Consider the following 26139-nt stretch of genomic DNA (forward strand, 5'->3'; position numbering starts at 1 on the left):
AAGATTGTATGAAGGGGACGTAAGAATGAAATTGACAACAATTCTGAGGTTTTTATCTGAGCAACTGGAAAAAGGAATTGTTCTTTCCTGATAGAGAAGGATAAATTTGGGGGGACTATTACAAGTTTTGGATGGGAGCAGGTGGGGGCTGGACCATAAGTTGCCCTTCCAAAACCTGAGCAAAAGAGAATTGTTTTTAAATCTGGAGTGAAAAGGAGAATGGAAAGCGGGAGGATGTCACAGCATTAAATGAGGCCCAAGTGGGTTCTAAAACAGCAAAACCAAACCAGGTGCTGGAAGGAACAGGAGTTTTCTCAAGATGGCAGCAGCCACGGAGCTGGAGCGAACAGGAGGCTTGCGCTGCCCCTGGTGATGGAGGAAGCCAAGCTTCCTGCCTGCCCTGGCCGGTTGTGGGCTCCACTCAAGGCTACAAAGTTTCAATTATAGAAGATAAATCAATCCCAGATACCTGCTTCCAGCCTCTGTGGCCTCTGCTCAAGGGGGGTCTGGGAGCCTGGGTTGCCCGGGGCCGTGGCCAGCCAGCAAACAGCCCTCAGCCCCTCACCCAGACTGGCCACGCCCCCCCACAGCAGGGACCCTCACCCCATGGGGGCATGGCCAGCCTGCAAACCACCACAGGCCCCTCACCCAAGCCACCCCACACCCCAAGGGAACCCCCACCCTGATCCAGGACACCCTTCAGGGCAAACCAGCTGGCCCCCACCCATGCACGAGGCCTCTATCTATACTAATAAAAAGGGTAATATGCTAATTAGACTGGGAGACCTACCAGGAGACCTTCCAGATGTTCTTCTGGACAAAGCCATGGTGGCGGGGCTGAGGTAGAGGAGGTTAGAGGCCAAGAGGGGAGGGCAGTTGTGGGTGATCAGGCTGGTGGGGGGCAGGGCCATTGGGGGTAAGCAGACCAGCAGGGGGGCCAGTTGGAGGCAAGCAGGCCATCAGTGGGGTTCAGTTAGAGGTGATCAGGACAGCAGGGGGGGTAGTTTGGAGTGAGCAGGCCAGTAGGGGGGCAGTTGGGGGTGAGCAGGCCAGTGGGGAGGAAAGGTGGGGCAAGCAGGCCAGCAGGGGAGACAGTTGGGGGTGATCAGGCTGATGGGGGGTGCATTTGGGGAAAGCAGGCCAGCAGGCAGAGTGGTTAGGGGCAATCAGGCAGGCAGGCAGGCAGGTGAGCAGTTAGGAGCTAGCAGTCCCAGATTGCGAGAGGGATGTCTGACTGCTGGTTTAGGCCAATCACTGTAAACCAGCAGTAGGACATCCTTCGAGAAGTCCCAGATTGGAGAGGGTGCAGGCCAGGCTGAGGAACACCCCCTCCCCCCGTGCACAAATTTCGTGCACCGGGCCACTAGTAGTATATATAATACTATAGTAATATATGATATAGTGTATATATTAATATTACAACTATAATGTAGATAGACATGTTATAGTCATGGTAACATTTATAATTAAGGCATAAATTAAGGTATTTTATACATGTACTCTGTGTTCTTCAGTACTAGGTCCTTTATCAAGTTGAATGAAACATTACCTTGTCCCACTGAACTTTTCATAGTTTCACAGAATATAATTTAATGCCATATTGATCATAGGACTACTTTCTGTTTTTGGTATTATTTTGTTTTTCAAATGACACTTTTTTGTTTATTTATGGTTTTAAAATAAATTTCCAATGAAAAAAATGCCATAACCAAAATCATTTGATTTGCAGTTTATGAACGATTGTCCAGAGTATGGCTTGAATTTATTTATATACGCACAGCACTATTATGGAGATTTGGAATATTTCTTCATACCTCATGGCATCATTGTGGACCGGTGATTATTATTTCCTGTGTCGGGCTTGACCCTGTGCTGGGTGGGCTGTCTCTTGAGTGAATCATGCAATACAATTTAAGAGCCTGTTTCTGTATCTCTTTTATGCAGTGGTAGACAGCACTTTTCAGGACAGAGAATTTGAAATACAAACAATCTGTGCTTTACCTGAACAGTTTACCTGAACATTTGTTCAGAGGAAATACTACCCATACATAAAGTATTACATTATAAGTAACAGTCTCAAGATAACAATTGTCCTAGAAAAACTGATGAAAATGGAACTTGGGAAAGCATTGCTTCTCACCCAGGTACCTTTGCCTCACATTTTGTAGACTCTCCAGTTAACCAGGGAGAGTTAAGAGGTGATCTTTGCCTTCATAGGACACGCCCCTAAAGCCCTGGCTTTTCCTGAGAACTTGTATTTATTTCAGAGAAAGTAATGTATCAGAGGCTAACCAGTCTGTGCACAATTTTATTTCCCAGCCAGTGGTAACGTTTTGGGAACAGGTATGTTTGCAGCTTAAAAAGATCTGCACAGAATTCTCTCTGGAATACTATTTCTAGTTCTTTCTTATTTGTCTCCATAGATAGCCTCTGACTCCTTCCTAGCTGACTGGTTTTCCTAAAGCCAACATTTTCTCTCTGTTCTAAGCCCCTAAGTCACCCCTGTTTGGCCTTTGCTTTCAGAGAGACCCCATACAGTTCAGCCCACCAAAAATGCCAAGGTTTAAATAGAGGCCAGGCCCCTTTCACAAAGTGGCCTTAACGCCCAGACTGTTACATTTCCATGTACCTCTAATTTCTAAATTCGTAAGCCTTCACATTTATATGGAGAGCAAGCTCCGTGGGTTTTACAGTGCATTCCCAGAAATCACAGTTCTTCCCAGACCCAGAAATCAGGGTGGGGAGGCACAGGGAAGTAGGAGCAAATGGAGGCTTTGGGCTCCCACTCTACCTCTCCTATAACCATAAACTTAAACTTCTGCCCCCTCCTTTTTCATGTGTTATATTCTTCTGAGTTAAAATTTAACTTTATGAAATAGGTCCTCGGCCAAAAGAAAGTTTGCAATAAACTAGGTGATTACTTCTGTCTGGAAGGAAATGTCATTCTTTCACTCAAATTCTAAAATTTTCACTCAAATTCTAAGACTTGGATATTGTGAGTTCTCTCTCAAACTAGAACATATTATTAAAATAAGGTCTAGTTTGGGATTTCTCATACCTAATATGGCTTTCTCTGAAATACAAGTTCTGATCTTCAGAAGGAAAAAAAGTTTTGTGATCAAATAAACTTGGGAAATTTGCATCTCCCAAATTGCTAAATCTTCCTTTTGACAATTTATATTTAAATATATGGAAATTATGGGGGGGGGGACTTCCTCAACTTTAACAATTAAACCAACTTTTGTTGTACTGTGGGCATCTTTATCGTTGGTCACCTCTTAATAACTCTCAGAAGAATTTCTCTTAACACCAGGATGGAAACCCCATGGTTTAAACAAATTCCTACTTTTCTAACCTGAATTTTATGACTTAAATTAATTGCAACCTGATCTAGTAAATGATTGAGCTCTGGTAAGGTTATCCAAAGCCAGATTCCTGTACAGGAGACTCACCCAGTGAACTTGTCAAAATGTACATTCTTAAGCTTTATGTCCAGAAATTCTGGTTCAAAGGTCTGGGTTGGGGTCCAGGGTGGGGCCCAGGATTGCCCATCCAAACCTTTAAAATGAATTAATTAAGATATAATTTACATACTATAGAATTTACCCACTGTAGGTAAATGATTTAATGATTTTTTAAAGCAAATTTTTAGCATTGGGCAACCATCACTAGCATCATTTTATAATATTTTTATTATTATTTTTCAATATATTTTTATTGATTTCAGAGAGGAAGGGAGAGGGAGAGAGATTGGAGCAGCAATGAGAGAGAATCATTGATCGGCTGCCTCCTGCACGCCCCCTACTAGAGATCAAACCCACAATATGGGCATGTGCCCTTGACTGGAATCGAACCCAGGAACCCTCAATCTGCAGGCCGATGCTCTATCCACTGAGCCAAACTGGCTAAGGCAATATTTCTATTATTTCAAAAAGTTTGTTTGCTCAATCTCCTCTCCTACCCTCAGCATTAGACAGTCGCCTAATCTGATTTCTTTTTCTCTATATATTTGTCTTGTCTGGGCATTTCTTATAAATTAAACTATACAATACTTAATTTTGATTCACCAGTTGATAGATATTTGGATTTCTAATTTGTTGCTGTTATGAACAATGCTTCTATGAACACTCTTTGTGTGGAAATATCTTGTCATTTCTCTTAGATGGATTCCTTGAAGTGGAATTCTGAGTTTTATGGTAATTTTGAGAAATTGCCAATTATTTTCCAAATTGGCTGTACCATTTTACATTTCTACCAGCAATGATGAGGTTTCCAGTTTCTCCACACACTTGCCAACATTTAGTATTGTCAGTTGTTTTAATTATAGCCATTCTAGTGGATATATAAGGGTATCTCATTGTGGTTTTAATTTGCATTTTCCTAATGATTAGTGTGCTTGTTAGCTATTATATGTCTTCTTTGGAAAAATGCCTAAGTCTTTTGCCAACTTTTAACTTGGGTTGTTTGTCATCTTACTGAGTTAGTTGTAAGAGTTCCTTATATTTTCTAGATGCAAGTCCTTTATCAGATATTAGGGGCCCAGTGCATGCATTCATGCACCCTGAAAGGAACTGTGGACTACCAGGCTGCAGTGGGCACAGGGCGGGTCTTGGCCCATCCTCTGTGCCCCCACCTAGTCCTTCCCTCTGTGGCCCCTGTCTGCCAACAGCCCTGCTCTCACCACCACCACTCCCATGCACTGACAGCGCCAGCCCACTCGCACCTGCTGACAGAGGAGAGCAATTGGAGCTGGTGCCAGCAACGGGTGTGAGCGGGGCCAGTGTCCTCAGTGGGTGTGAGTGGCAGCTGCTGCCCTAATTGCCCCTCAGGAGCAGGGGGAGATGGAGAAGACCTCAAGGGGCAGTTGGGGCTGGTGGCAGCTGCTGCTCGCACCCACTGATGGCGCAGAGTGATCGGGACCAGCACCGGGCGCTGGCAGCAGGTGCGAACGCTGGTGGGACAGCGGTGCACGGGAGCAAAGAATTTTCAGTAAGCACCAGAGTCTTGACCCAATGACAGCAACCAGCGCTCGGCCTTGGTCTGGCGCCCCCGCTCACCTGCTCCACCATTTCGCCACAGCCAATGCCTGCCATGTTCCGTGCTCTGCCACCTGCTGCCCACCATGTTCCACATGCACCCCCTGGTGGTCAGCACACATCATAGCAACCGGTTGTTTGGTTGTTCAGTTGTTCGGTTGTTCTGCTATTCAGTCTATTTGCATATTAGTGTTTTATATATATACTAGAGGCCCGGTGCACAAAAATTTGTGCACTCAGGGGAGGGGTCCCTCAGCCAGGCCTGTGCCCTCTTGCAGTCTGTGACCCCTCAGGAGATAATGACCTGCTGGCTTAGGCCTGCTCCCGGGAGGCAGAGGGCAGGCTCAATCCCTAGGTGCAGCACCTGGTCGGGCTCAGAGCAGGGCTCATTGGGGAGTTGGGGTGCCGCCCCCTGTCATGCACAGAGCAGGGTGGATTGGGGGGTTGCGATGCCACCCTCAGTCACGCTCAGGGTAGGGCTGATAGGGGGGTTGGGGCACCGTCCCCTGTCACACTCAAGGCAGGGTCGATGGGGAGGTTGCGGCGCCACCCCCTGTCATGCACAGAGCAGGGCCAATCAGGGGGTTGGGGCGCTGTCCCCTGTCACTCACAGAGCAGAGCCCATCAGGGGGGTTGGGGCTCCGTACTCTGTCACGCACAGAGCAGGGTCAATCAGGGGGTTGAGGAGCTCCCCCCTGTCACTCACAGAGTAGGGCCGATAGGGAGTTGGGGCACCGCACCCTGTCACACTCAGGGCAGGGCCAATGGGGAGGTTATGGCTTTACCCTGTCACACACAGAGCAGGGCCGATCAGGGGGTTGGGGCGCCGCACCCTGTCACACACAGAGCCGCAGGGTGATCAAGGTGTTTGGGCGCTGCCCCCTGTCAGGCTGATCCTGGTGCCGGGAGGCCTCACTGCTCCGCTGATCCTGGTGCTGGGAGGCATATTACCCTTTTACTATATAGGATAGAGGCCTGGTGCATGGGAGGGGGCTGGCTGGTTTGCCCTGAAGGGTGTCCTGAATCAGGGTGGGGGTCCCCACTGGGGTGCCTGGCCAGCCTGGATGAGGGGATGATGGCTGTTTGCAGCTGGTCACACACCCTTCAGAGTGGGGGTCCCCACTGGGGTGCCTGGCCAGTCTGGGTGAGGGGCTGAGGGCTGTTTTCAGGCTGGCGGGTGACTGAAGCTCCCAACCACTCCTTTTTTGCTTTTCTTTTTTATTCTGGACCAGCTTTAGCTCTGAGGCTTGGCTCCAGCTCTTAGGACTCAGCTGCTGAAAGCAGGTATCTGGTTTGTTTAGGTTCTATAATCGAAACTCAGAACAGCTCTGAGATCCCAGCTGGCTGAAAGCAGGTTTCTGGGGTTTTGTTTAGCTTCTATATTTGTAGCAATGTTTCAAACTGCAAGCTCAGAGGCCGGCAGCGGCAGGCGGGGAACGTTGGAGTCCTCCGTCACTGAAGCAAGCAAGCCTCCTGTTCGCTTCAAGCTGCCTGGCTGCCAGCCGCCATCTTGGCTGGCAGTTAATTTGCATATCGCCCTGAATAGCCAATGGGAAGGGTAGCGGAGTTATGGCTAATTACCATGTTTCTCTTTTATTAGATAGGACTAGAGGCCCGGTGCACAAAAATTTGTGCACTGGCGGGGGGAGGGGCTGTCCCTCAGCCCCACTTGTGCCCTCTCGCAGTCTGGGACCCCTCGGGAGATAATGACCTGCTGGCTTAGGCCTGCTCCCGGGTGGCAGAGGGCAGGCCCAATCCCTAGGTGCAGCCCCTGGTCAGGCTCAGAGCAGGGCCGATTGGGGAGTTGGGGCACCACCTCCTGTCATGCACAGAGTAGGGAGGATTGGGAGGTTGCGATGCTACCCCCAGTCATGCTCAGGGTAGGGCTTATTGGGGGGTTGGGGCACCAGCCCCTGTCACACTCAAGGCAGGGTCGATGGGGAGGTTGCGGCACCACCCCGTCACGCACAGAGCAAGGCCGATCGGGGGGTTGGGGAGCTCCCCCTGTCACACACAGAGCAGGGCCGATCAGGGGATTTGGGCGCTGCCCCCTGTCACGCTGCTCCAGGGGCCAGGAGGCCTTGCAGCTCTGCCGATCCCAGTGCTGGGAGGCCTCGCGGCTCCACTTGACACCAGGGCAGTGAGGCCTCGCTGCTCCACTAATCCCGGTGCTGGGAGGCATATTACCCTTATACTATATAGGATAGAGGCCTGGTGCATGGGTGGGGGCCGGCTGGTTTGCCCTGAAGGGTGTCCTGGATCAGGGTGGGGGTCCCCACTGGGGTGCCTGGCCAGCCTGGATGAGGGGATGATGGCTGTTTGCATCTGGCCACACCCCCTTCAGGGTGGGGGACCCCACTGGGGTGCCTGGCCAGTCTGGGTGAGGGGCTGAGGGCCGTTTTCAGGCTGGCGGGTGAGTGAAGCTCCCAACCTCTCCTTTTTTTCTTTTTTTTAATTCTGGGACTTATTTAACTTCTATGGCTGTCACTGGAGCTGAGAGCCGGCTTGAGCTCTGAGGCTTGGCTCCTGCTCTGAGACCTCAGCTGCTGATCTAGGTTTGTTTGGCTTCTATAATTGAAACACTGTTTCAGCTCCAGGTCTGAGGCCGACCGGCTGAAAGCAGATTTCTGGGGATTTTTAGCTTCTATAATTGCAACATTGTTTCTTAGACTGCAGCTCAGAGGCCGGCAGCAGCAGGCGGGGAACCTTGGCTTCCTCCATCACTGGAGCAAGCAAGCCTCCTGTTCGCTTCAGCTGCCTGGCTGCCGGCCGCCATCTTGGTTGGCAGTTAATTTGCATACCTCACTGATTAGCCAATGGGAAGGGTAGCGAAGTTACGGTTAATTACCATGTTTCTCTATTATTAGATAGGACAGAAGAAGATCTGATTTGCAAGTACTTTCCCTCAGTTTGTGGCTTGTCTTTTCATTTTCTTATTGATATCTTTTGAGAAGAATGTTAGATGGACAATTCTATAAATGTCAATTAGACCCAGTTGGTTTATGGTATTGTTCAGTTCAACTATATCCATACTTGTTTTGTGCCAGTTGGATCTGTCAGTTACTGAGAGGGGGGTTTTAAAGTCTCCAACTGAAATAGTGCTTCACCTATTTCTCCTTGCAGTTCTGTCAGTGTTTTGATACTGCTGTTAGGATTGTTATGTCTACTTGGAGAATTGACCTCTATATTATACAATTTTCCTCTTTATTCCTGATCATTTCCTTGCTCTGAAGTCTGCATTGCCTGAAATTAATATAACAACTCCAGCTTCCTTTTGATTAATGTTAGCATGGTATGTCTTTGTCCTTTTAGTCTGTGTCTTTATGTTTAAAGTGTGTATATTGCAGATAACATATATTAGTGTGTGGCTTTTTATCCACTCTAACAGTTTTTGCTTTTTAATTGTTGTATATAGACCACTCACATTTAAAGTGATTATTGTTATAGTTTAAATATTTGTCATATATGTAACTATTTTCTAATCATTGCTTGTTCTTCTTCTCCTTTTTTTTTTTTTTTTTTTTGGTCTTTCACTCTGGGAAATATATGTCTCCCACCATGTTTGGTCTTTGATGATGTGCAGTTTATTTTTCTTGTTTTTAAGCCTCACTTGCTAGGGTTCACCCCTCTGTCTAAATAGCTTAGACTTCAGCCTTAGATTAGTTAGAAATTGTACTTAAATACCTTGAGCCAGTAAGGCGTCCACTCTGCTGATGAATGTGTGTAAGGGTTGGCAAACACATTCAGCTTTCCAGCCTTTTTCAAGTCTTCTTGCCTTTTACATTCCCCTGGGCTTCCTTAGGTTTCCTCCGAACATGCTTACAGGCTCCATCATCCAGGGACATGTAGGAAGCTTAGGCCCACTCTAGACTCTGCTGTGCATACACATAGCTCTGCCAGTTTGGGATATGCTAAGAGTTTATTGTGTAGCTCTCTCCTATGACTCCAATCCCCTGGAATTCTCTATCAAGTCCCAGACTGGTCTAATCAGTTAGTTGCTCAAACAGGACTGCAAATACTGAAAAATTGAGTCATTGGTCCTCCCTGTTCACATGTCAGGTAAGCTCCCTCTGTCAGTGCCTCACCCTCATTGAACTACCTGGTTGAGCAACAGAGTTGGGGAGCTAGGAAACACAATAGGAGCATTCTTGGGCAAGAATCCATAGACTTGCTCTGTTTCTACCCAGTGTTCAATGTTTTCATGTATAAATGATTCTCAGTTTGTTATATGCCTTTGGTTGATTTCCAGAGTGAAGTAGTTGTTTTTAATAGTTTTTTACAACTATATAGTTGCTGTTTGTGGAAAGGATATGTTGACCTCCTCATTCTATCATGCTGGAAACAAATGTCCTTTTTATAGAATATCTGGCATGCTGATGTACATTTTTTGGTTACCATATTTTGAAACTGAAACCATGGCTGACATTTTATATGTATACTAGAGGCCCGGTGCAGAAAAAATTGTGCACTCGGGGGCGGGGGGGGGGGGGGTCCCTCAGCCCAGCCTGCGCCCATTCACAGTCCAGAACCCCTTGGGGGATGTCCACCTGTCGACTTAGGCCCACTTCCTAGGGGATCAGGCCTAAGCTTGCAGTCATACATCCTTCTAACAGCCAGGGAGCCCTTGGGGATGTCCGACTAAAGGCTTAGGCCCCCAAGGGATCAGGTCTAAACCATTAGTTGGACATTCTTAGTGCTGCCACGGAGGTGGGAGAGGCTCCTGGCACCACCACTGCGCTGGCCAGCCATGAGCCAGCTTCTGGCTGAGTGGCACTCCCCATATGGAAGTGCACTGACCACCAGGAGGCAGCTCCTGCATTGAGCATCTGCCCCCTGGTGGCCAATGCTCATCATAGCAACCAGTCATTCTGCCGTTCAGTCAATGTGCATATTAGCCTTTTATTATTATTATATAGGATGTCCCTATTTCCCCCCTTTTGCCCCCTCTCCCCAGCTCTTGCCCCCCCCCCCCCACTTCTCTCTGGCCATCACCATGCTGTTGTCTGTGTCCATGGGTTGTGCATATATTTTCTTTGGCTAATCCCTTCTTTAAATTCACTTCTTTAAATTTGTATTTTCAGATAAGTGCTTATAACTGCACTATTATACATTTTCTATTATATCATTTAGAATTAAGATATTTTTTAATTGAACCCTTGTAAATTTTAGCGCAATTTAATAAATTATGCTAGAAGCAATTAGGATATTTTTCATGTAATGCAGATACATTTCAATTAATATTTTATTAATTTTTAAACTTTTAATATTTTAATTTGAAATAATCTCATACATGTAAAAAAACTATAAAATACTACAGCATATTATATGTATCCTTCACCTAATTTCTTAGGTGTTAATAATTTAAACATAACCATTATACAACTAACAGAATTTGGAATATATTTTTCTTACAATTTCTTTAATGTTACTTAATCCATTTACTTTGTTTTTGTTAATCTTCACCCAAGGATATTTTTCCATTGAACTTTAGAGAGAGTGAAGGGAAAGGGAGAGACACATTGATTGGTTGCCTCCTGCACATGCTTTGATAGGGACTGGGGATCAAGCCAGCAACTGAGGAACATGCCCTTGACTGGAATCAAACCTGGGACCCTTCAGTCCATGGGCTAATGCTCTATCCACTGAGCAAAACAGGCTGCAGCTTAATTCATTTACTTTTAATCTATATGTGTCTTTATATTTAAAGTGGGTTTTGTTTTTAATTCACCCTCATAATCTGTCCTTTAATTGGTGCATTTATGCCACTGACTTTCAGAGTGCTTATTGATAGAGTTACTACCATATCAGGCGGCTTCTGGGGCTTCTGGGTCCCACCCTGCCTTGTCTTTTTTTCTAAGACATTTCAATTTATTTAAAAGAAGCCAATATATAGGATGTAAATGGTATGATATTTACAACAGTACAGTAAATAGGTTGGTTTCCCGGTAGGATCAGTAGTCTTTCGGTGAGTATTAACCCCCTTTCCCCTTGATGCTCGACCCAGCTGGCCGACAAACAGCAACATTGGGGTGGGATGGGACTGCAGGATAGAAAGTCTCCCTGAAGGGATTAAAAATCACGAAGATACTAAAATGTCCACGAAGGGGTCTTGGGGGTGAGGGGTGCCTCTGCCTCATTCCTTTGAGGGTTTGGCAGCAGGAATGCTGAGGGATTTGCCCCAAACTAACACATGGCCCACCCTGAGCCTGTAAATCTTCCACCCATGGAATATTCCCTTCCTGAGAGAATCAGCCCTAATCCCTCAGCCAGTGCCTGGAGGAGCTGCCCAGGCCGTGGGCACAGCCAGGACTGTGGACATTTCATGGCATTTCCATTCCCACTCCAGCTGCCTAACAACTCTGCCTGCTCCCCTCGCCCACCTCCCCCATCACTCCATCAGGACACTGTGCACAGGAGGGGACACTGGTTTTCCCATGCACATTGGGAACTGGCTGTTTCTGTTTTCTGGAGTAAAAAGGTTCCTGTGGGTCGGGTAAGGTCTCTGCTTGGCAAGAAGTTCTGAAACAGAGCCACTGACCACACCCACCTCCTCTGGGCATGGAGCAGCTTGGACCCTCGGAGCTCATCTCTCCAGCAGAACTGAAGGGAAGACCGTGCGTACCCTTCTCTCCCTCACCCTTCACATGCCCAGAACCATCAGTGTCACACTTCCTAATTCCTATCACTGTATTTCATTAGTTCCATACTGTTTTACTAATCATGAATCTAAACAGATTGGTTCAAAAGGAGATCCTTCTATTTTTAAAGTAGCTGGGACTTCTGGGGGCGGGCCTTGCCTTGCAGCCCAGACCCCCTGATTTGCAGTTCCCAGGGTGCAAGGCAAGACCGGCTGCTGAGGCTTCTGGGGGTGGTCCCCACTGGGGTGCCTGGCCAGTCTGGATGAGGGGCTGAGGGCCGTTTTCAGGCTGGCGGGTGACTGAAGCTCCCAACCTCTCCTTTTTTTCTTTTATTCTGGGATTTATTTACCTTCTATGGCTGTCACTAGAGCTGAGAGCCGGCTTTAGCTCTGAGTCCGGCTCCAGCTTGAGGCCTCAGCTGCTGAAAGCAGGTTATCTGGGCTTTGTTTAGCTTCTATAATTGAAACTCTGTTGCCACCACTGGCGCTCTAAGCTCTGAGCCCGCTGACGACTGAAAGCAGCTATCTGGGCTTTGTTTAGCTTCTATAATTGCAACATTGTTGCATCTGGAGCTCAGAGCTGGGCTGCTGCAGGCCGGGAACATTGGCTTCCTCCGTCACTGGAGCAAGCAAGCCTCCTTTTCGCTTCAGCTGCCTGGCTGCCGGCCGCCATCTTGGTTGGCAGTTAATTTGTATATCCTGCTGATTAGCCAATGGGAAGCGTTCAGGGGTATGGTCAATTTACATCTTTCTCTTTTATTAGTGTAGATCTGGGTGTGTATACACACACTATATAAAACATTTATAATGGGATCAAAAAAAATGACAGGTTTAAGAAGTAAAAATTGCTAGTTATAAGAACAGTCACCAGGATATAAAAGACAACATTGGGAATATAGTCAATAATATTGTAATAACTATGTATGATGTCAGATGGATACTAGACTTATGGGGGTGATCACCTTGTAAGTTATATAAATGTCTGATCACTATGTTGTATACCTGAAACTAATACAATATTGCATGTCAACTGTAATTTAAAAAAATTTTAAATTAAAATAATTTTTAAAAAAAGGGATAAAAATATATATAATAAATAAAATATATTATGTAATTACATAATATATGTCAATCATTCATAATATAACATTTTATATATATTCAGATCATTCAGCTTGTTTTAAATCTAATTCTATTTGAGTTGCCAGTAGGTTTTAATGTTGTATGCGTGCATGAATAATGGATTTCTAGACATGAAACAATTAGAAGAAAATACAATGAAAGTTCCAAATTAGGTATTGGGTACCAACCCAAGGTTACATCATTGCATAACTCCGCGAGGCATCATTCACATTGCATTTCATGGAAATGGTGGCTACTGGAACTGTACTCTGGGGCACCTTTCACATAGGTAATGTGTAATCTTTGTGAAATATAAGGCAAATGTTATTCTTTTGATAGTTACTAAGGGTTTTTTCTTCCAGTCTCCTCTAATGTTGCAAGGTGGGTGAGTCATTCTCCATTTCCTTTCTCCATGCCATAAAGTGAGCATACTATCAGCAAATGCCATCACAGCATAAGCTTAACCACCAGCCTCTGTGGTAATAAAATAACAACATCCATGACCTTTGACTTTATAGCTTACACCTTAATCATTTTTGTGACACAGAGGAGTAACAATGTGCTATTGATGATGTAATTGTCAGAAATATGTTTTGAACACTCTCTCTTTGTCAAACTTGAACAAAGCTGCTTTATCTGCAGGCTTCTGTCTCCCAAGCTCTTCTCCACATCTTCCTGTGTAATCTAATATGTATAGTACATCATGCATTTTTCTAAAAGGAACAAAAATATTCAGAAATAGTTATGCTTTAATATATCTTTTCATTCCTTCTTTCAGAATTGAGCATCTGGCTAGGATATTATTGAATATGTAGGATGCTGTGAACTTAGGATCCTGTGTGTGCTTAAAGGAGGTTACAGGTTTTGTGCGGATCTTATAGAACATCAGTCAAAATTCAGATAGATGTCTCTAAGTTGATTTCATCAAACTAAAACGTTACAGGGTAAGTTATTTGTGCTATTTTCATTATATGACCTTTCAAATGAACAACTTTAGAGAGTAAAAGAATGAATAATGTTATGAAAATTAAGATTATAATTCTTTTAAATTTGCAAGATACTGCAACCTGTAATTCAAATAGTATTCTTTAGGGTGGGGTGGGACTCCTGCTATCTATTTTAACCTATATGGAAAGATGCTTCAGGAATGATTCATGTTTCTTTTATGGTTATAAAGTTGAGTGGTTACTTCCTGGTGCCCAGCTTAACAAGTGAGTGTGTTAAGAATAAGTGTTAAGAAAGTCCAGTGAATTCTTCCCTGGTTGTCACTCTTGGCCCTGGAGACTTGTGTGAGAGTGTTCAGCCCAGAGAGGAGAGTGTTCATACTTGAATGGTTGCAGTCATGGCCTTGATGTAGAGAAGGGTAGGCTGTGGGATCAGTGAGTTACTATGTATGATAAGACAAGACCAGGGGCCCCTTCACTAGTCTATGCTGGGCTCTCTTGGCCACCACTGAACAGAATTGAGGGAGATTATTCTCCAGAGATGTCATCCCCTTAGCCTTCACCTCTTCTCTCTATGATGTGACCTTTTGTAACGCTTTTCCATGCAGTGCAAGTCATTAAAACTGCCTTACTCCTGGGTGAAGAACTATTGGAGTCACAACCAGGAGAGTATTCACATTGATTAAACTAGCTTGCACATTTTAATTCACTCTTTGAATTGGTTTTCTACTGCTATATGACAAATTTGCCATGAACCTAGTGGCTTAAAGGAACATTTATCATCTTATTATTAGAAGTCTGGGCATTGGTTCTCTGCTCAGAGTCTTCCCAAAGGAAATCAAGGTGTTATTAGGGGCTTTGATCTGACCTGAGGTTTGGGGTCCTTTTCCAAGATCACTGGGTTTTGGCATAATCCAGTTCCTGTTTCCCCCTGACTCTTGGCTAGAGACCTCTTAGCTCCTAGAGGTCTTTACCTCCTCCATAAGCAGTTCACCGCACTGCAGGAGACCCTCCTTGAAAGGCTAATCTGATTAGGGCAGGTTCACTCAGGATAAACTTCCTTTTGATGAACTCAGAGTCAACTGACTAGTCCCCTAATCATGGGAGTGAATTTCCACGATATTTACAAGTCTCACCCACACTCAAGTGGAAGAAATTATACTGGGTGTGTACTGCAGGGGACCTGAATGGGGGGGGCGCATTTTAGAGTTCGGAATACGACGCTCCTTGTCTCAGTTGCCTCAGCTATAGAGCAGCTGGAAATTATTTCTATTTCTTAAGATACTCTGTGCTTCTTTGTTCCTTGATGACTTCTCAGGCCAGGATGAAGCTGTCTTTTGAAAGCACCTTAACCCTAATTTATTAGTGTCATTTTTTTTTGAAAACCTTTTCTCTCTTTGGGTTCCCTCCATCTTGATTTAAGTAGTTGTGCTTCCGTCTTATATAATTTTTTTTTCTCATTTACTTGACTCTGACCTTTATTATATATTTTTCCAAGCAAACAGATTTCTAAAAATCTTTTTAAAAATTAAAGTCAGGCTTATTGAGGTATAATTTGCATGCAAGAAAAGTCATCTCTTTTAGCTTATAGTTCTGAGTTTTGTTTTTTAAATTCTTTATTGTTGAAAGTATCACATATGTCTCTTTTCCCCCATCGACATCTCCTACTTTGACAATAGCATGGGGTCATGTAAATTACCACAATCAAGATGTAGAATAGTTTCTCACCACACAAAAAAATATACCCTTGTGTTCTTTGAAGTCAAACCTTTCCCTAACTCCCAGGCCCTGGCAACCACTGATGTTTTCTGTCTCTAGAGTTTTGCTCTTCCCAGAATGTCATATAATGTAATTATATGCTATGTAGCCTTAGAAAATCTAAATCTTGCAGAAGTCATTTGAGATTCATTCATAGTTACGTGTACCAGTAGTTCATGTCTTCTTATTGTCAAGAGGGATTTCATTATACAGATACTAGAGGCCCAGTGCACGAAAATCCTGCACTCAGAGTGGTGGGGGGAGGGGGAGTTCCTCAGCCCGGCCTGCGCACGCTCACAGTCCAGGAGCCCTCGGGGGATGTCCAACTGATGGGGAGCGGGCCTAAGCCATCAGTTGGACATCTTTAGCGCTGCTGCGGAGGAGAGAGAGGCTCCCACCACTGCTGCTGTGCTCGCCAGCTGTGAGCCCGCCTTCTGGTTGAGCAGCGCTCCCCTTGTGGGAGCACACTGATCAACAGGGGGCAGTTCCTGCATTGAGCCCCCTCGTGGTCAGTGAGTGTCATAGCGACTGGTTGTTCTGCTGTTCAGTCGATTTGCATATTAGCCTTTTATTATATAGGATACCATAGCTTTTAAATCCAGTCATCAGCTAAAGGATATTTAGTTTATTTTCTTTTCAGGATCATTATGAATAAAGCAGCTATAAATATTCACACACAGGTTTTTGTGTGCACTTATGTCTTAGATTCTCTTGAGATTGCTGGGTCATGCAGTTAGTGTATAAAGAAATTGCCAAACACTTTACAGAGGTTGAATAATTTTGTATTCCCACCTGCATTTATATGAGATTTCCGGTTCTTTCACATTTTCAGCAGTACTTAGTACAGCCAGTTTTTCTTTATTTTTTCTTTATTTTCTTTTATCTTACCCATTCCAATATGTGATGGTTCCTCATATGACTTCACATGGTGATTTGCATGACCTCATACAATTTGTGGTGATTTATATAACCTCATCCTATTTGCCTATTTGATATTCATATAGCTCCTTTAATAAAGTGTTTATTCAAATATCTTGCTCATTTTAAAATTTGGGTTTCTTTCTTATTGCTGAATTTTGAGAGTTCTTTATATATATTTTGCTTCAGATCCTTTATTAGATAAAGGAATATACTTTTTAATTTTTTGAATAATTTTTCCAAGGAAGTGGATGGCTTTTTAATTTTTCTAACAGGGCTTTTCATTCAAAGATCATACTTTAAACTTTTTTATATACTCCAGTTATCAGTTATCAATTTTTTTTCTTGTGGATCATGCTTTTTGTACCTAAGTAACTTTCACCTAATTCAAGGTCACAAATTGTTCTCTGTTGTATTTGGGAAGCTTCATACTCTTAGATTTAAAACTATTGTATGGTTCATATTGTGTTAATAGTATGATACAGGTCAAGGTTCTTATTTATTTTTTTACAAGTGAATATCCAGTTATTCCAGAATCATTTGACAATCAATTGACTGTATATGTGTAAGTCTATTTCTGAACAATCTATCCAGTTCTGTTCATATATGTGCTTATCCTAGATTACTGTAGCTGTATAATATGTCTGAAAATCAGGTAGCATATGTCCTCCCAACCTTGTTCTTTTTCATAACTGTTTTAGTTATTCTGCTTCTTTGCCTTTCCATACAAAATTTCAAGTCATGTTGTTCATTTCTACAAATAATCTATTATTTGGATCTATAGATTAATTTGAAGAGAATTAAAATCTTAACACTATTTAGTTTTCCAATCCATTGACAGGGTATATTTTCCAACTTATTTAAGTCTTATTTAATATCAGTTGTTTTCTAGTTTTTCAGACTCAGATCTCAGACATATTTTTAAACTTACAACTAAATATCTAATGTTTTTGCTCCTATTATATTTGGTAAGTTTTTTTTGAATTTTGATTCCCCAGTGTTTATCACTGGTACATTAAAAATACTATTGATTTTTCATGTTAAAAATTGACTTTTCAAAACTCTTATTAGTTCTAATAGGTTATTTTTATATATTCTTTTGAATTTTCTATAAAGACAATCATGTCTCTTCTCTGAATAGAGATGATTTTATTTTTCCTTTCCAATTTTTTAAAATTTTTTTTATTGAATTTTTTGGGATAACATTGGTTAATAAGATTATATAAGTTTCAGGTATACAATTCTACAATACATCATCTATATATTGTGTTGTGTTCACCATACAAAGTCAAGTCACCTCTGCCACCATTCATCCCCACTTTATCCTCTTCTACCTCCCTCTATCCCCTCTTCCTTCTGGCAATCACTATCCTGTTGTCTGTGTCCATGAGTCTTTCTTTTTTTCTTTTCTCAATCCCTTCACCATTCTCACTCAGCCCCTACCAGGGGTGGGCAAACTTTTTGACTCGAGGGCCACAATGGGTTCTTAAACTGGACCGGAGGGCCGGAACAAAAGCATGGATGGAGTGTTTGTGTGAACTAATATAAATTCAAAGTAAACATCATTACATAAAAGGGTACGGTCTTTTTTTTTTTTTAGTTTTATTCATTTCAAACGGGCCGGATCCGGCCTGTGGACCATAGTTTGCCCACGGCTGCGGCCTAACCCCTCTGACAGTCGTCATTCTGTTCTCTGTATCCATGAGTCTGTCTCCTCCACTTTGTTACTTTATTTTGTTCATTAGATTCCACATATAAGTGAAACCATATGGTGCTTATCTTTCTCTGACTGGCTTATCACTTAGTATAATACTCTCCAGGTCCATCCATGCTGTCACAAAAGGTAAGATTTCCTTCTTTTTTACGTCTGGTAGTATTCCGTTGTATAAATGTACCACAACTTTTTTATTCACTCATCTAATAATGGGCATTTGGGCTGCTTCCAAATCTTGGCTATTGTAAATAACACTGCAATGAACATAAGGGCACATATATCTTTCTAATCAGTGTTTTCAGTTTCTTCAGATATATTCCCAGAAGTGGAATTTCTGGGTATTAAAACAGATCCATTTTTAACTTTTTGAGGTAACTCCATACTGCTTTCCACAGTGGCCGCACCAATTTGCATTCACACCAACAGTGCACTAGGGTTCCCTTTTCTCTGCATCCTCGAAAACACTGTTTTGTTGATTTATTGATGATAGTCATTCTGACAGGTGTGAGATGATAGCTCTTTGTGGTTTTAATTTGCATTTCCCTGATTAGTGATATTTTGTACCATATTGTTTTGATTACCATGGCTTTGTAGTATAGTTTGACATCAGGTAGCATGATTCCTCCAACTTTGTTCTTCTTTCTCAAGATTGCTGTGTCTATTCAGGGCCTTTTGTGGTTCCATATAAATTTTTGGAGTATTTGTTTAAGTTCTCTGAAATACACCATTGGTATCTTGATAATACTTGTGTTGAATCTATAGATTGCTTTGGGTAGTATGGACATTTTAATTATGTTAATTCTTTCTATCCATGAACATGGTATATGCTTCCATTTATTTGTATCTTCTTCAATTTCTTCAGTATCCTATAATTTTCCAAGCACAGATCTTTTGCATCCTTGGTTACATTTATTTCTAGGTATTTTTGAACCAATTTTAAATGCGATTGCATTCTTAGTTTTCTTTTCTGATAGTTTATTATTGTTGCATAAAAATGCAACTGATTTCTGGATATTTAGTTTGTATCCTGCTACTTTACTGAATTCATTTATCACCTCTAATAGTTTTTTGTGGCGTCTTTAGGATACTCTATATACAGTATCATATCATTTGCAAATAATGACATTTTTACTTCTTCATTTCCAATTTGAATGCTTTTTATATCTTCTTGTCTGATTGCTGTGGCTAGAACTTCCAGTACTATGTTGAATAAGAAGGGTGAAAGCGTCATACATCCCTGTCTTATTCTCAATCTTAAGGGGAAGATTGCTTTTAGTTTTGCCCATTGGGTGTGATGCTGGCTGTGGGTTTGTCATATATGGCCTTTATTATGTTGAGGTATGTTCCCTCTATTCCCACTATGCTGAGAGTTTTTATCATAAATGGGTGCTAGATTTTATCAAATGCTTTTTCTGCATCTATTAATATGTTCATGTGGTTTTTATCCTTCATTTTGTGTATGTGGTTTATCACATTTATTGATTTTCAGATGTTGTACCAACCTTGCATTCCCAGAATAAATCCCACTTGGCCATGGTGATGATTTTTTTAATGTATTGCTGGATGTGGTTTGCTAATATTTTGTTAATAATTTTAGCATCTATGTTCCTCAGGGATATTGATCTATAATTTTCTTTCTTTGCCCATGTCTTTATCTGGTTTTGTAATTAGGATAATGCTAGCCTCATAAAATGAGCTTGGGAGTCTTCCCTCCTCTTGAATTTTTGGAATAGTTTGAGAAGGATAGGTATTAGTTCTTCTTTGAATGTTTGGTAAAATTCACATGTGAAGCCATCAGGTCCAGGACTTTTGTTAGTTGGAGTTTTGGGGATGTTTTGTTTTGTTTTTTTGTTTTTATTTTATTTTTTGTTACTGCTTCAATTTCTCTAGTTGTAATCCATCTATTCAGATTCTCTGATTTCTCCCGATTCTGTTTTGGAAGATAGGAATTTATCCATTTCTTCAGATTGTCCAATTTCTTGGCATATATTTGTTCATAATATCTTTTTACAATCCTTTGTATTTCTTTGGTGTCAGTTATTACTTCTTTTTCATTTCTAATTTTATATAGTTGGGTCTTCTCTCTTTTTTTGATAAAGGTTTCTTGGTTAAAGGTTTGTCAATCTGGTTTATCATTTTAAAGAACTAGCTCTTGGTTTCATTGGTCTTTTGTGTTGTTTATTTTATACTTAATTTCATTTATTTCTGCTCTGATCTTTATTATTTTCTTCCTTATACTCACTTTGGGCTTTGTTTGTTGTTCTTTTTCAAGTTCTTTTAAGTGTAAACTTAGATTGTTTATTTGATATTTTTCTTGTTTTTTGAGGTAGTCATGTTAGGACTGCTTTAACTGTGCCCACAAATGTTGAGGTTGTTGTGTTCTCATTTTCGTTTCTTTCAAGGTATCTTTTGATTTCTTCCTAAATCTCATTATTAATCCATTCATCCTTTAGTAACAGGTTATTTAGCTTCCATGTCTTTGTGTGTTTTTTAGGGTTTTTTCTTCAGATTGATTTTTGCTTTCATACCATTATGGGCAGAGAAGATGCTTGATATGATTTCAATCTTCTTACATTTATTGAGAGGTTTTGTGTCTTAACATGTGGTCTATACCAGAAACTGTTCCACGCGCACTTGAAAAGAATGTATATTATGCTGCTTTGGAGTGAAGTACTGTGAAGATATCAATTAAATCCATCTGATCTAGTGTGTCATTTAAGGCCAACATTTCCTTGTTGACTTTCTGTCCATTGTTTGTCAATAGTGTGTTAAAATACCCTACTATGGTTGTGTTACTTTCAATCTCTCCCTTTATGTCATCAAGATTTGCTTTACATATTTAGGTGCTCCTATGTTGGTGCATAAATATTCACAAGGGTTATATTCTCTTCTTGGATTTTTTCTATGTCATTATGTAGTGTTCTTCTTTGTCTCTTACTATAGCCTTTGTTTTAAAGTCTATTTTGTCAGATATAAGTATTGCTAACCTAGCAATAAGACTTAATACGTACTGTCTACAAGAGACCCAATTCAGAATGAAAGATACATACAGACTAAAAGTAAAGGGATGGAAAAAGATCTTTCATGAAAATAAATATCACCAAATAAGGGGAATAGGATTATGTCATTTTTTTCTGAGGGTGTTTGGTGCTCCTGCATATCTTCAAACCTATTCATAGGGAGCAGACATCTCAGCTGAAACAATGGCCACTAAAATGTCTTTTTCTTCCTTCAGAAATTTCTGGGAGAACCAAGATGGCGGCATAGGTTAACGCCGGAGATTGCTGCCTCGAACAACTAATTCAAGGGTACACCTAAAAGACGGAACGAACATCATCCAGAACCACAGGAAGGCTGGCTGAGTGGAAATTCTACAACTAGGAGGAAAGAGAATATCATACCCAGACTCAGAGGAGGCGCAGTGCTGAAGTAAAATACTCAGGTGCGGAGTGCATGCGCGGAGCGGGCTGGCGGCGGAGGGCGTGGTTGTTGTTTTCAATCGGGAGGGAGTTTCAGACTTTGAGCTCCAGATCCAGGAGAGTCTCTAGGGACCCAGACTCAAACGGGAGAAGCGGGACTGTCTGGCTTCGGTTGGAACTCGAAGGCAGCTTTCTCTCCGAGGTTTGCAGCGGTTGCTGGGACTCTGTGAGGCAGAGCCCCTAGGGACGGAACTGAGAGCAGCCATAACTGCTTGCTCAGCCCGCCCTGTTTGGTCCCGTGCGACCCGCCCCGCCCAAGCCCTGCATAGAGCTATTTGCCGGATAGCCTCAGGCAAAGGCTAGATTAGCACCTCCCCAGAGGACAGAAGTTTTCCCACTGCAGACACAGCTGACTCTCACAGCCAGTTGGCCTGGAGGTCAAATCCCCCCAGTATTAACTACGATAATCAAGGCTTAACTACAACAAGACTGCGCACAAAGACCACTAAGGGGTGCACCAAGAAAGCATTAAAAAAAATGCGGAGACAAAGAAACAGGACAAAATTGTCAATGGAAGATATAGAGTTCAGAACCATACTTTTAAGGTCTCTCAAGAACTGTCTAGAAGCTGCCGATAAACTTAATGAGATCTACAAGAAATCTAATGAGACCCTCGATGTTATGATAAAGAACCAACTAGAAATTAAGCATACACTGACTGAAATAAAGAATACTATACAGACACCCAACAGCAGACCAGAGGAGCGCAAGAATCAAGTTAAAGATTTGAAATGCGAAGAAGCAAAAAACACCCAACCGGAAAAGCAAAATGAAAAAAGAGTCCTAAAATACGAAGATAGTGTAAGGAGCCTCTGGGACAGCTTCAAGCGTACCAACATCAGAATTATAGGGGTGCCAGAAGATGAGAGAGACCAAGATATTGAAAACCTATTTGAAGAAATAATGACAGAAAACTTCCCCCACCTGGTGAAAGAAATAGACTTACAGGTCCAGGAAGCACAGAGAACCCCAAACAAAAAGAATCCAAAGAGGACCACACCAAGACACATCATAATTAAAATGCCAAGAGCAAAAGACAAAGAGAGAATCCTAAAAGCAGCAAGACAAAGAAACTCAGTTACCTACAAGGGAATACCCATACAACTGTCAGCTGATTTCTCAACAGAAACTTTGCAGGCCAGAAGGGAATGGCAAGAAATATTCAAAGTGATGAATACCAAGAACCTATAACCAAGATTACTTTATCCAGCAAAGCTATCATTCAGAACTGAAGGTCAGATAAAGAGCTTCACAGATAAGGAAAAGCTAAAGGAGTTCATCACCACCAAACCAGTATTATATGAAATGCTGAAAGGTATTCTTTAAGAAGAGGAAGAAGAAGAAAAAGGTAAAGATACAAATTATGAACAACAAACATGCATCTATCAACAAGTGAATCTAAGAATCAAGTGAACAAATAATCTGGTGATTATAATAGAATCAGGGACATAGAAAGGTAATGGACTGACTATTCTTGGTGGGGAAAGGGGTGTGGGAGATGCGGGAAGAGACTGGACAAAAATTGTGCACCTATGGATGAGGACAGTGGGTGGGGAGTGAGGGCGGAAGATGGGGCAGAAACTGGGAGGAGAGGAGTTATGGGGGGAAAAAAGAGGAACAAATGTAATAATCTGAACAATAAAGATTTAATTTAAAAAAAAAGAAATTTCTGAAGGCAATCAGGACTCTGGGTAGTGTTATGGGTTCTGGTCAAAAGCATTGGGTGGTTTTATTCTCTCCTACCCTTCTGCTCTATGATTCTTTCTAAATTCCTTTTTTTTAAAATATATTTTATTGATTTTTCACAGAGAGGAAGGGAGAGAGATAGAGAGTTAGAAACATCAATGAGAAAGGAACATCGGTCAGCTGCCTCCTGCACACCTCCTACTGGGGATGTGCCTGCAACCAAGGTACATGCCCTTGGCCGGAATCGAACCTGGGACCTTTCAGTCCACAGGCCGACACTCTATCCACTGAGCCAAACCGGTTAGGCCTAAATTTCTTTTTTGAGGGGAAAAAAAAGATGAAAGTTTAGTTTACTCAAAGGCAGTTTCTCTTGTTGCAGCCATCAGCAATTTAAGCTCTTTCCCCGGAAGGTTCTCATTGTTCGATGCCCTTCACTGTTTACTAAAGGACCTTACTGAGGGATGGATGGCTCCAAACATCTCAGGGCTTTAGGTAATTTGGCTTGTTTTTTTGTTAAATTTTCCATAAGACATGTCATGAATTTGCATGAATGATAGCAATCTAGACAAAGATTATTTAGAAATTGTCATTAGGCTAAATCACTGGAGAACGTGGCCAACGTACTCCTGTTCCTTAGTGAAATGAGGGCACTGGCAACCTGAGTTCCTTAACTTCTCAAGTTTTCATCCCTTGTCCTTTTTTCCTTCTGTCTTCCCACTAATGTTTATGCAGCACTTGCTAGATGGATTTAGTATCTCATATAATCCTGACTGCAAGCCCTGCAAGGTAGCTCTCATCTCTTCTTTTATTGATGAAGCAAAGGAGACTCAGAGGGGACAATTGGCTCACCTAATGTCACACCGCAGTAAGCAGCAGAGGTGGCATCAGAGCCCCGACCCATCAGTCTCTCAAGCTTGTGCCCTTCGCAGCATATCAGTATTTCCCACAGGATTTTCTAAGGTTTCTCCACAAAACTTTACTGTTTCATAAGATATTAATATTTTGTAAATGAAAGATTTAATATTCAAAGCAAAGTGCAACTCCAGAGCCCAAGACTGAGGCCACTAACACATCCTGTTCTCTAGAGGTGTGTGGATGTGTGGAGATGTAGTAGGCTAAAAGGATGAGAATTTCACCAAACAAATCAGCATCTTTTTTTCCTGAGCTTCATTTTGATATTTACTAAACTCAGTTAAGCCAGCTCCCATAATTTCTGGAAGAATGGCAATATCTGTAAATAGACAATTAACTGCTCATTTTTCTGAAATGTTTTATATGTTGTATTAGTAAACTGTGAAGAATTACCTTCCAAGAAAATAAATCACAGATATTGACAGTAGGTATTCCTGTAAGTTACGCAAAACCAGGACTTTTTCTTCATCTTTCCCCCCTACACCATGGAAGTTTTCTAAACATATGAATCCTGACGACACTTGCTGCCCCTCGGGATTCACTTCAAGCTTCCCCTCTTAGGAAGACAAACCCAGCAGAATTGCACAGGAACCTTGAGAGCCAAGCTCTTCACCAACTCCTGAGGGTCTAAAAACCTGAATCAAAAACAAATAGGTATTCAGCTGCCCTTTGAGCTCTCCACTTTAGTGTGTTTTGAGAAAGCTCTATCAGGGAAGGGGTGGGAGGCCTTTTGGAATATCTGTTCTATGGGGCTTTGGAGCAGGAGAGCTACGAGAGTTTGAGAAGTTGGTGGGGAGTAGGTGCCAGCACGTGACTTCTCAGCCAACTTTTTGTATGTGGATGTATTATTTGAGAACTTTTCCCCCTTTATTTCCTTTTAAATGTCACCATGAATGAAAGGTTTATTATATACAATGCAATGTGGGGATAGAGTGCAATTCAGGGGGGCAGTCCTCAGATTTCTTTGTTTCCTACCAATTTTGCTGTGAGCAAAGTAAAGTCTTCATCGAATTTCGAGGCTTTAAAGACTGAAGAGGAATTTTATTTTAAGCAGGCTGCAATGGCCTTAGATCCCTCCCCCCTGCTGTTTGAACATGCACTGCTTTGTATTAATTAATACTTCCTGCGTGTTGGCAGCACTGAGAGAACGCTTCTGGAAATAAAATACAATCCAAAATGTGGCTGCAGTAGACTGAGACTTGCCATGCTGGGGATTGGGCCCCTAGGGAAGCTGGCATCTTCATTAAAGAGGCTCACTAGAGCTAAGGGCTGGCCACAAACCTAATCCCTGGAGGGGTGAGAACAGCTAACACACTTTCTCTCATTCCCACAATTCAGAACAAAGGGTCCAAGTCAGTCGTCGATAATCTGTGCTCGTGAGGAATGGGGACAGGATAGATAAGCCAGACCCAGCATCCTTAGTTTCAGGGAGTAGTTTTCACTTTGCCCTATGACAGGCCTCTCACTGAACTACTTCCATGTAGTAAAGAGCCCCCTTTACTTTTTGAGAGAGGAAGTCCACCGTTAGCAGAATACCAGCTTGGGCATGGGATGAGGAAAAGGACTCTGATTTAAATCTTTGGAGAGGGAAGGTGGAAAAGAGAGGTCCCCTGTTCTTTGGGGTGCTGGATGGGTCCAAGGCAAGTGTATATTTGTTTTATGTATATAAAATATCTATGCATTTTATTAATGTACATTTTTGTACTCACATTTCGTTGTCTATAAAGATGCTTATTGAAGGGTTTGTCTTTCTTTATGAAAAGCAAACACTGAGAAGACAAGTAAGAGAATAAGGCAAATGTAATTATTAAATTATAGAGGCAATCAGATTTTCAAAGGCCACTTGGAGATAGAGCTGTGCTTAACTCAGGGATTGCCACGAGCTAGGCGTGAGTGTGGGGTCAGGAACATGGCCCAGCCTGGAGAGGGGCAT

General features: G+C 42.3%; 1 protein-coding gene across 1 annotated transcript in view; it reads left to right on the plus strand.

Moving 5' to 3' along the window:
- Positions 1–26139, plus strand: part of PRTFDC1 (phosphoribosyl transferase domain containing 1) — a 106304-nt gene that overhangs the window by 7092 nt on the left and 73073 nt on the right. Inside the window, 4 exon segments of the mRNA XM_036327594.1 lie at positions 1730–1836; positions 2268–2343; positions 13592–13680; positions 13682–13739. Of these exon segments, the coding sequence (XP_036183487.1) occupies positions 1730–1836; positions 2268–2343; positions 13592–13680; positions 13682–13739 (330 nt within the window).

The sequence above is a fragment of the Myotis myotis genome, unplaced genomic scaffold (genome assembly GCF_014108235.1).
Source record: "Myotis myotis isolate mMyoMyo1 unplaced genomic scaffold, mMyoMyo1.p scaffold_m19_p_1, whole genome shotgun sequence".
NCBI lineage: Eukaryota > Metazoa > Chordata > Mammalia > Chiroptera > Vespertilionidae > Myotis > Myotis myotis.